Here is an 11,463-nt window from a genome sequence, read left to right as displayed (position 1 = left end):
CACCAGATACAACTGTAAGTGTGTGTGTGTGTGTGTGTGTGTGTGCACACATCCCACATTGTGTTTAATTCATACAATCCAAGTGCATTTCCACTGCCCTAAAAAAAAACCCCACACAAACATAACCCCGAGTAAAATCACAGTTCTGTTAGTAAAACCTGACAGTCTATTATAATCATCATTATTCAGTAAGGACACGAATCTCTGTCAGTCACACGGCACTCGTCTGTTCCAAATGAATTATGGTATTTTTATTACATGTTTAGTTTTATTTCCTTCGTTTTGCGTTGGTCTTTTGTGGTGTTATTTGATATTTTTGGAGGATTATGTCTGTTTTCTTAGTTTCTTGCTAGGATTTTTTAAGGTTTAGTTTTTAAATTAGATTTGATGTTTTGGTTTTATTTGATAGTTTTTTTTTTAAAATAGATTTTGGAAATTTGTTTTTGCTTTGCTTTTTATTAGTTTCTCCTAGTCTTTTAGTTTTGTATTTTTGGTGGATTTTATTGTTATTTATTAATTAATTAATTTTTTTAGCTTTGTTCGTATTTTATTAGGTTTTAGCCTTTTTTTTTTTTTAGCTTTTATTAGTGATTAACTGCTTTAGTTCTTGCCAAGATTTATAGATTTAATTTAAATTTTACTTTCTTTCCTGTTAAATATTTTCTTGTGCTGAAAATTTAGTTTTTTTACTCCCTTTTTCTTATTACACAGAACCTGTTTCATTGCAGTTATAAATTTTGTTATTGTTTGAGAGTTTAATTACATTTTCTGTTCGTAAGTTAGTGGATTTAGTTTAATCTTTGGCCTTTTCTGACTGTTTTTCTGTTGGGTTAAGTGTTAAATATTAACAGATATTATTTATAATTTTATTCGTCACATGGTGCCTCAGGTTAGACATATCTGGATATTGCTGTGTGTAAATTAAGCTGTAAATTGTTTATGTATATTGTGTTAGTTACAGGCTCCGGTTAGTTGTCAGTGGATGAGTTCGCCAGAGTCACAACTCAAAAGTCCGACCAGGTAAAGATTTCTGTCCCTGAAACTATGATAGTGAATTGAGCTTCGGGAAAGGGATACGTCATGCTTTAATATTGAAAACTATTCAGAGCGCTTACATAAATATGCCTATGTGTTGTTTTTAACAGAGGAGACAGCACGGACAGCGACGATGACTACGATGATGTGGAACTGTACGAATTTTATAGTCAAATCTCACTCAAAGTTTGTTTTAAAGATTCTGACTGTTGACAAAATTGTCCTTTAATGTTCATTATACATGTTTGTGGTCAGATTTTTGCTTTTTTATTTCTGTGATTTTTAGTCTTTTTTTTTTTACAATAATCTAATTTTATTAACCTGTTAGTTTTCTAAATTAAGGTTTCTTAATTCCACCATGGCTTTACAAAACATTAGTCTTAATTTGATGTATTTGTTTTAGCTATGGTCATTACATACCCATGACTAGCATTTAAAGTTTCTCCAAGTGATTTGGATGATTTTATGTTCATCCAAGCACTGAAATGCTTGTCTCGATTTCATTTAGTGAGTTTTAACTTATCATTATATACACATTTTGTCTATAAAACTAAATTTGTGTTAAATAGATTAATGGTTAACAACATGTGTTCTGTTTTCCTCCTTCCTTGTGCAGCCCTTGTAATCAGTTTAGCAGGTATGTCCCCTACACACACACACACACACACACACACACACACACACACTGAACTTACTGTTTTAAATTCTCTGTGCAGTAACTCGCTGCCAGCTGATGACATTCCTCCTCCGCTTCCTCCAAAGGTACTTTTTGTCTATTTAAAATGGTATATAATGGCATATAAAAGTCTATATATAAGACTATTATATAAACTAATGTTTTTTTTATTTTGTGTTTGTGTGTATGTGATTAGCCTAAGATACGCAGCAGTTCAGAAGAAAGCATGGCTGCAGAAGAGGAGAGAACGAAAGCTCAGAGTCTCTCCATTCCGTCTCCACTGCTTAGGACCAGCAGCGGGACACACACGAGGAGTCATCCTGTGCCGAGGCCACGCTCTGTCCGTAACGTCAACTCAGGTGAGAGACCCATACACTCATGGATACACACATGTAAAACACAAAAAACAGGCCACTGTATATTGAGAATTTGTTTCTCTGTTGTGTGTGTGTGTGTTCTGGCAGACCCTTCCACGTTTTCCAGCTTCAGGACAGACACCTCACCAGATCAGCCTCCTGTATTACCACCCAAATCAGACAGGAGGCGCCGACAGCCTGTTAAGGTATCTTTAAAGAGTATCTCCAGCTAGAGCCTTCTTTTGTTCTGTAGCCGTGCCCCATCCTCTCACCGTCTTGACATAATCACTATAAAACACTTGTTTTCTCTAAGTGTTGCATGTCATAGTGTGTCATCAAGTTCCACATGCTGGATTCAAACCAAACTAATCTCATAAATGACTATGAAAATGAAACAGTAACGAAGACTAACATGGTTATTGAGTTTAGAAACCACAAACACGTGTCAGCAGCTTTAAGATAATTCCGCTTCTGTTGTCTTTTTTCAGTACAGTAGTGGAAACAAAAAAAAAAAAAAAAAACATCCACCAACCATTGTCCTCCCGCATTTATGCACTACAAGTAAAACTCTTGCTGCAACATATTCTATACCTTTACATAGCATCATATGAGGATTGACAACATGCAAAGGAATTAAGCCCCGCCCCCTGACACCAGTAAAATATATAGATAAGATAACCAGTACATTAAAATGAGAATTTCTGGGATTTCTTGATGATCAGTACAACATTTCACTAGTCTTAGAACTGGAACCTGAGTATATGTCTATGCACCAATAACTTGGATCAAAATGTCTGGTTGTATGTTTTTTCAGGAGCCACCAGATCCAATATATAGGAAGAAACCGGTATGAAACACAATATCATCCAACAACAACAATAATAACAAAATCCTGTAATAACTAATATGACATTCAGCTAAACATTCTTTCTTTTCTTCCTTAAAGGTCTTCTTTAAAAAGGTCTTTAATGGCTCCCCTTTGAAAGTGAACTGCTCTACAACGTGGGATCATCCCACCACTAAAGGTAAAAGATGAAAGATCAAAGGTCAAAAGTTGAAGTCGAGGTGGCGTCCCAAATTCTAATAATGTGAAAAACGTAGGGTGGTTGGAAAATCTTAAAATGAAACTATTATTCTGTCACTTTGGAAGGATTTATATTGTTTTATATAATGAAGATATAGCATGAAAATCTGTAAAATATGTTTACATATGATGAAGTTTTGTCCAAGAAGAACTTACAGAACATTGTTTTTGTGCATTATATTTTTTGGATTGTCTGTGCGTCTGTGCGTCAATCATTCTAATAGTTTGATACCTCAAACCAAACGGTTAAATGTTTGTGGGATTTACAGCGTTACCTTAGCATACAAATTTAATCCATGAGATGAGTTCTAAAGGGGAAAATTTCGTATTGTGAAATGCATTTTCCCATAGGAATTAATGTAACTGCAGATAATCCGTTCAAGTGTTCCCAATTTCCAACACTATAATCATACTTGTGCACATAAAAGCAATCGAAACATTTAGAAAAGACATGTGAATGGAGTAAGATATAAAATAAATAGATATTAGACCCCATTTACAGTAATTAGACCTCAATTTATGATTCCTCTTGGCAACAGCTGCTTTAAAAACCAAAATGAAACTGGTTCCTGTTTCTTCTTGCTAACATTCTTGGGACCCATGGTGCAATGTCTTCACTAAATCTTGCACAAAATGCAAAACCCCCCAAAAATATGTAAACTCGTTTTGTTTGGCTTTCACTGATGCAAACAAGTTTTGAACATACAACTTAGCCAGCATTCGGTTCAGCTCGGTCCAGCTGTTCATAAGGCAAAAATGCTTTGCATGCTGAGGCAAATTTCTTGCAAAATTTCTGTTTTTAAGGCGAAAATTAATTAAGTTCGTATGCAGAGGTAATTCTTTTGATCTTCTGTTGGTCAATAAATCGAAAAGGCAGTTTTCAATTCATAATCAATTCATATGTTTAAAGTTCTTTAGGTAAACTTTCAAATGCTTAAAAATACAAAACAGTTTTGCACATTAAACAACTGAACAGAACAACTGCTTGCATTCTTTGCAAAAACTTGCATTTTGTGAGATCATCGCTTCCTCTATTTCTTGTTTGTTTGTGGAAGATTGGTGAAATAGAGCCACCTAGGGTACTGAAGTCTGGCATACTTCATCATATAAACAGTCAAGAACAAGTTACACTTTAGTACGTTTGAATACTTTAAAACATGTAATAAAAAAGATGATTTAGACAAAGCAAACCTTTAGTGCTAAGTTGAATTAAAAAATGACAATGCCCAAAATTTATTCTTATTGCATTGAATTCTAACTAAATTTCTTTCAAGCCGTTCTATTGTTGCAGACCTTCGCAATAAACACACATCATGTCCTCCTTTTTACTAACTTCCTAAACTGATGTACCCTGATGTGTACTGATGTTGTTAGTGTTTCCTGGGTAACACACACACTTCCTTCACCACCAGCAACAGTGCTGCTTTTGAATAGAATAGAACTGGTTTTCTGGCTATTTATTAGCATGGCCAACATTCCAGCGGAAAGAGTGCTAGCTAGACATGAATTCGACTCTCTGTCTCTTTCATTCACTCTCTGCCCCTCTCCGGTCAGACCACCACCTGATCCTGGGTGCAGATGAAGGGATCTTCACGTTAAATCTCAACAGCTCGGAGGCTACACTGGAGCTGGTGAGTGACAGACACACAGTCAGCATTTTTCTTAATCGTTTGGAATTGAACCACACGTTTTACTCACATTTCCAGTTTACACCATCTTAACTTCCTCATTTTCTGATAGGGTTTTTATTTCTGATAATGTTGTCTATTTTAAAAGACAAATCAGAACAACATTATGTTGCACAGCCTGTAGCAGCAGCCATTCCAGGTTAAAATTGGATGGTAAAATTTATGTTATGTTAAATATAAACTGATAAAATGCTTTTACATACAGTATGGAATAATCTATAATGGGCTACTTAGTTCATGATTGTGAGTTTAAACTCGTGAGGATCAATAACAACTTCTGATCTCTTATCTTATCTTATCTTTTTGTCAATATTTAAGCTTTATCCAGGGAAGTGCATATGGGTGTACACCATCAGCAATGTCCTAATGTCTATATCAGGTGAGTCAGAAAAATACCAGGACACAGAAAAAAAGTAGTAGCAGTCCTACAAAGTAAAAAACACCAACGATACATATTAATCAGACATTTTCCCCTACTTCAGAACTTCTGAACTTCAGAACACTTATTGAGTTTACACACCCATCAATAACTTTAACCAGAGTGATTAATGGCTTGCATAAGTATTTGCTTCCTTTGAACGTTCACTATAAGTTATAATTAATCCACCCACCTGACTTGGGATCATTTCCAAAGCTAACCCCCATTTATACTTCTGTTTTTATATGCACACACACGTTATATAAAGTTACATTGGCGAGATGTACTGTAGCAGATGCTTGTCAGACATTACTTATAGGAGGTTGATGTGTGATGTGTATATTAAGATGACATAACACAATTAATCCACTCATCTGACTTTTGGCCACACTGGAACACCAGAAGTCACTATTATGGAATATTTTGAGTAGGTTCATGACATATAATTACAATAAAGTTCATTTTAGTTCCAAGTTGTAACACTATATAATATGGAAAAGTTCACTTGGGGGTGAATACTTATGCAAGGCACTGTAACTTAATATTTTCAGTCGTCATTTATCTGAATTGTGCACTTTAACTTTGTCCTTGTGTGTCACAGCTTCGCTAACTGATTGTGTGCATGTGTATGTACGTGTGTGTGTGTGTTAGGAAAGTCCTCCCAACTACATTCCCATTCCCTCAAAGAACTGTACGAGCAGGCTAGAAAAGAACATCGCGTGGCACTGCCAACACACAGACTGATACCCAGGTGACTCCATACACACATACACAAAAACATACACACACACTTATAGACTTCTTCTTATTCCCAGAAGTGTTGGTGAACTTTGATGATCGGTTTATCAAAACAGAAGCAAAGCGCTAACATTACTGACACACACACACACACACAACAAAGTAAAACTACAGACCATGTTAAGTTTCTTTTTTCATTTCTTACTTACGGTAACCGTGATTCAGAAATTTGCTTTGTGCATGAAACTATTACACTGCTTAACCCGCACAAATTACAAAAGCCAAACCGGATCATCTGTGCTAAAACTGAAACATCAGCCTCAACGTGACCTACATGATGCCATGACTACTTCTTGCATGTGCAAATTAGCAGAACGCACGTTCGAAAACAGTAACACACACCTACACATAACCACACAATGACAACTATATGCAGGAATGCACACAGTTAGATGCACATTAACCCAGCTTTTGTTTAATCATCTTGTTTTAACAGGAAGTTTACCATCACCACAAAGATCCCAGACACCAAGGGATGCCGAGCATGCTCAGTGGGTAAGGGAAGCAGGAAGCACCACGACCTTCTGTAAAAAAAAAAAAATTCCAAATTCCAATTGGCTTCAAGCAAATTTTCACAAATTCCACGTTAAACCCAAAAGCAAATTGTCTCAGTCACAAATTTTATTTACAGATCCACGTCCCACAAAATTTGATTTGCATTGCGGAAAATGTAAATTTAAAACATGCAAAATCAAATCGACTTAAATGTACGCTACGCGAGCTCAGAACTACATTACTGTAAATCCTGCAATCTTTACATTACACAATCTGAAATAAAGGTTTATCTTAATCCTACAAACTCAAATCCACACTGTTGTAGGTCCTGCAAACTCCTGTAACAATCCATGATACGCTAAATGCTGAAATAAAAGATGCAAGATATTGTTGCTCATTTAAAACAATCTTTTTAGAATGAAATGAAAATAAAATTAAATGTATAATAAAATTAAATTAGATGAATAAGATTATAGAATTTTAGTTTATGCTTGAAATGAGTAAATATGTCTAAAATAATATTATATTATAGGAAATATAATAGAGTCAAGATATTTTTACACAATATAATTTTCTGCATTTTCTAATGCCTTTCTTTCTTTAGTCCAGAACCCGCAGCGAGGGTGTGTGTTCTTGTGCGGAGCTTTGGACTGCAGAGTGGTTCTGCTGCAGTGGTACGAGCCCATGCAGAAGTTCATGCTCATAAAGGTTGGTGACTTCTCACGATGTAGCCTCATGTTTTATTGCATTTTTCCCCAGAACACTTCATTTAACTTTTAGCATTATTGATATTAACACATTTTTCTCCATCTATGTTCTAACACACCAGTCAATACATATCTGGTCTGTCTTTAAAAAGTTATCAGTGACATTACAGCGTTACTTTCTGATAAAAGTAACTAGTTCGAGTACTTTCCCATTATAGAAAATGAAAACTCCTTTGTGATTCCTTATGCATGTTGTTTTAGTCGAGACCTTTATAATTATTCTACCATCATCACTCAGTGAAGTTTGGCCCATAATCTGTTAACTACTAATACCCCTATCTCACCTACGCGGTTTCGCGCGGTGGCCGTAAGTAAGTAAGTTCATCATGATTCACCGCGAGTTTTGGTGCTGTGATTAGGTTTCCATCTTTCCACGCGTCGGTCCTCGCCTAGTCAAACCGTATAGGTGAGATAGGGGTATAACAGCAGGAATAACAGAGGGGGGCGGGTTATCGGGGCGAGGCTTGTAGGACGACTTTGACACACACACTAACGGATTGGGAATCACTGCTGTCTGACTTACGGATTACAGAAAATGTCCGAATAACATTAAAAAAAATAAATAAACAACTGAGTACTTAAATGGCGGACCTAACGCGTTAGATTACTCGACTCATCAAAAAAGTAATCCAAGTACTCTATACTTTGTAACGCGTTTCACCCAACACTGCTAATTAATTACCTCATCTTGCATGTTTTAGCTTATACAAGCTACCAAATATCTGTGTTTAGTAAATTCCTAAAATTCCAAATTGAAGACAAATTCTAATAAAAAAATTGTTCACTATATGATATCTGTAAACTTTAGGCAATTTTCATATTTACACTTCTAGCAAGAAATTCTCCACAAATTCCGGAAACATTACAATTTTATAGTTTTTTGTTTAGATAGCTGAAATAAGGCTAGTTTAAACTTGTATAAAATGTAAAAAAAAAAAAAACACTTAAAAGGTACATTATAAGTATTTACCTTTTTTTAAGCTTCCCACAAATTATTTAGTGTTAGTTCTTATTTGTTTTTGTTAGCCTTTCTAGCAAACTAGTCTAACCTTTATACTATTATTATTATACTATATATTTTATTCATCTTATACCAAGTAGGCAATTACATTTTAAAACAAACAAACAAACAAACAAAATACATAGTTTGTATTTCTTTGAAGTTAGATTTAATATTTTTGTAATCTTCCTAAAACTAGATATCACCTTCATTATAACAGCTATAAAAAGTCCTTTATTTTGGATATTTTTGGAATGTTGGATTTATCCCAAAGTGGACATGCAAAGAGTCTATGCGTGCGGGACACTGGAGTCTCCTACCATAAATTATAAACAAAAACATATTAAACAATATTGATTCATATATGTATCGTTAAATTATGTGTATTTTCCTTGCAAGTCTATTTGTATTAGAACAAGTGATTTGTGTCATTAAAAGTTTTATTCATGTGTTCTTTATTCTTTTTTCTTTCTATTACTCTCCCCTGCAGGATTTTGACTTCCCGCTGCCATCCCCTCTGCGTGTGTTCGAGATGTTTATGACTCCTGATCAGGAGTACCCGCTCGTGTGTATCGGGATCAGCCGGGGTGCGACCTCAATGCAGCCTGTTCAACTGGAGACCATCAACCTCAATTCCAACACGTCCTGGTTCACCAGCACAGGCTCTGGTCAGCAATCCTAATAATGTATCTGAGTTATTAGTTGCATAATTAGTAACATGATTAGTACTATAATTTTTTCAATAACAGAACATTCCAAAGTGTTTCATTTCTCCTATACTACAAAGATTCGCCAACAACTACAGTGTTTTACTTATGAATGAACATGTCCTAAGTCCTAACTTCAGGATGACTGCAGTTCCGGTTCTCACAGACGCTATACCAGCTATAACAGGCTCATTAGCCTCTCTCACTGTCCATGTTTCTACTTGCTCATTTAATAGTGCCATATCATTTTTTGAAAAAGCTAAGATAAGTCTATACTATATACACTATACTGTATATACTAAAGCTTTGTTTTAGTTAACTTTCAAGCTGGAAACACACGGTTTTATCAGTGCCTGTGTTTGTAAATAGAAATTATTTACTACCGTCCATGGCCCTTTGTCAAAGTGCAATTTTTTTAGCCAATTTTTCTGTAAAAAAGTGAGCGGCTATGCAAATTGTTCCTTATCTTTTTTTTATGTATTATTATTTCTTGCCTGGAATGGCATCATACCAGGCAGGATATTTGAACAGTGTGGTCAAGCAAAAATGATCCAATGATCCTCTCATATTTTAGTTGGGTACACACTGGAGATTGATCTGAATGTTAACCAGATAACCACTGTGCATGTGTTTGTTAGAGAACCGAAGCATAGAGAGAGTTCAGGTGAATCAGCTGGACTTCGAAACACTCCTTGTTCGGATTGAGAGTAAGTGAACTTTCTTGTTTGTTTGCAGTAAAACATTGTAGTCAAACAGTTGCATTAATTAATTTAAAACAAAAAAAACATTAAAAACTTGAGACAAGGAAAAGTAAAAATACAAGAAATAAAAATTTAAAGAAAAATACAATAAATAGAAGCAAAAATAGAATGAAGTATAGCACACTTTTTACATATTGCACTGAAAATATAATCTGTATACTGATATGTAAACCTCTTTGATCCCAGAGTACTGTATTAACATATTTGTTGAAGTTTAAGATAGGGTTACAAGTTAAAATGTCACTGACTTTATATTAAATGGGTAAATTTCTATTAGTAGTAGTAGAAAAAGTAGTTTTCCTAGAGGAATCTCTCCCATTGGATTAAATGAAATGGAGATTATATAGTACGTATATGAGATTACACATACTGTAAATTTGTGTTGTATTTAAAACACTGTTTTAATACTTGATGTCTGAAGGTTTCTAAAAATTGTGTGACCATTTTAATTCCGTTCTTAATTCTCACAGATACAGTGCATGTGGTGGGCACAGACGGAGCACTGAAGAGCTCCAGGAAGTTGCAGGCAGAAGTCAACTTCCCTTTTGAGGTAGACTCAGTAGGTAAGCTATTATAGCACAGGAAGTACAGCCATACTGTACACTGCATACACACACTATTTTACTACTTTTACCACTGGTTGAATTATCAACAAAACATACAGCTTGTTGTTTACACAAGTGTCACATGGTATCACGTGACTGTCATACCTAATGTACAATTAGAAATCTATTATAACATCTTGATTAATTAAGTTACTTAGTGGTATGAGGTTCTGATATGTTACCATAGTAACAGCTAATAATGGATGGATTTTTGTTCTTATGTTATTTTTGTTATTATAGATTATGTATCTTAACATTTACACTACCGCCTAAATGTTTGGGATCACCAAACCTTTTAGTGTTAGTGTATATCGGTATTTCCGGAGAGCGATTTAGGACGTCATTGCAAATAAATTAAGCGATATATTTTCCTTTATTCCCTAAACTTTATACACTTTTAATATGTATGTTTGTAGTGTATTTTGAGGAAACGTTGTTGGCTCTTTGGAAACATGGCTGGCAGAGGAGAGGCGAAGTGTTCTCAGACATCCTGCAGGAGGTCACTGAACTTAGGAAAACATATCGTCTCGTTGGGTCAGACAGGTATAAACACACACACACACACGGACACACACATATTTGTCTTACAATCTTTGTAATAACTTTTAACTGATGCTCGATAATTATTAATGCTATTAAAGCTTCACTTATCTACACTTGAATCTAATCTTATGGTAACTTCAGTAACCAAAAGGATGCATTTTGGCTTTTTAAGTTTTACAACATGCATATTTTGTATTTTTAAGCACCATCCAGATAAAAAATCCCCACAGGATATAAAAAAAGATAATTGGTTTTGTCAGGACTTTTCACTGACTCAACTATTGTAGCTTAACAATCTTGTGCTATAACTAGTTCAAAAAATTAGCTCTTTAAATATGTAATCCAAATGATCTTAAAAAATAAAATACATTTTTGTGAGAACCCTGTCTTATCATTCTGAGGAATCGTTCTACATATCTATACAAAACTGACCTACATAAATAGTGTGCAGAATGTCTTCAGATGAACAAAAGTAAATACGATTTTCAATCCATTTATTTGAGAATGCAATATAATAAATTGAGCATCAA

The 11,463-nt window shown here is 34.8% G+C and overlaps 1 protein-coding gene across 2 annotated transcripts in view; it reads left to right on the top strand.

Moving 5' to 3' along the window:
* LOC128532903 (mitogen-activated protein kinase kinase kinase kinase 5-like) overlaps positions 1 to 11,463 on the top strand; it is a 39,497-nt gene that overhangs the window by 25,313 nt on the left and 2,721 nt on the right. The window contains exons 14-31 of one of the 2 annotated variants that reach the window (XM_053507031.1): positions 1 to 14; positions 962 to 1,020; positions 1,146 to 1,190; positions 1,652 to 1,672; positions 1,752 to 1,797; positions 1,908 to 2,070; positions 2,176 to 2,273; positions 2,882 to 2,914; positions 3,014 to 3,092; positions 4,706 to 4,782; positions 5,158 to 5,218; positions 5,909 to 6,008; positions 6,492 to 6,550; positions 7,155 to 7,258; positions 8,808 to 8,985; positions 9,663 to 9,731; positions 10,256 to 10,348; positions 10,807 to 10,933. The exon at positions 1 to 14 is cut by the window's left edge and continues 45 nt beyond it. In XM_053507031.1, the coding sequence (XP_053363006.1) occupies positions 1 to 14; positions 962 to 1,020; positions 1,146 to 1,190; positions 1,652 to 1,672; positions 1,752 to 1,797; positions 1,908 to 2,070; positions 2,176 to 2,273; positions 2,882 to 2,914; positions 3,014 to 3,092; positions 4,706 to 4,782; positions 5,158 to 5,218; positions 5,909 to 6,008; positions 6,492 to 6,550; positions 7,155 to 7,258; positions 8,808 to 8,985; positions 9,663 to 9,731; positions 10,256 to 10,348; positions 10,807 to 10,933 (1,426 nt within the window). Of the gene's footprint in view, positions 15 to 955; positions 1,021 to 1,145; positions 1,191 to 1,651; positions 1,673 to 1,751; positions 1,798 to 1,907; positions 2,071 to 2,175; positions 2,274 to 2,881; positions 2,915 to 3,013; positions 3,093 to 4,705; positions 4,783 to 5,157; positions 5,219 to 5,908; positions 6,009 to 6,491; positions 6,551 to 7,154; positions 7,259 to 8,807; positions 8,986 to 9,662; positions 9,732 to 10,255; positions 10,349 to 10,806; positions 10,934 to 11,463 lie in introns of both variants that reach the window. The other variant, XM_053507030.1, reaches the window with a different exon arrangement.

This window comes from Clarias gariepinus, chromosome 11 (genome assembly GCF_024256425.1).
Source record: "Clarias gariepinus isolate MV-2021 ecotype Netherlands chromosome 11, CGAR_prim_01v2, whole genome shotgun sequence".
NCBI lineage: Eukaryota > Metazoa > Chordata > Actinopteri > Siluriformes > Clariidae > Clarias > Clarias gariepinus.
Note: the sequence above shows the minus strand (reverse complement) of the source record. Positions and strands in the feature narration are given on the sequence as shown.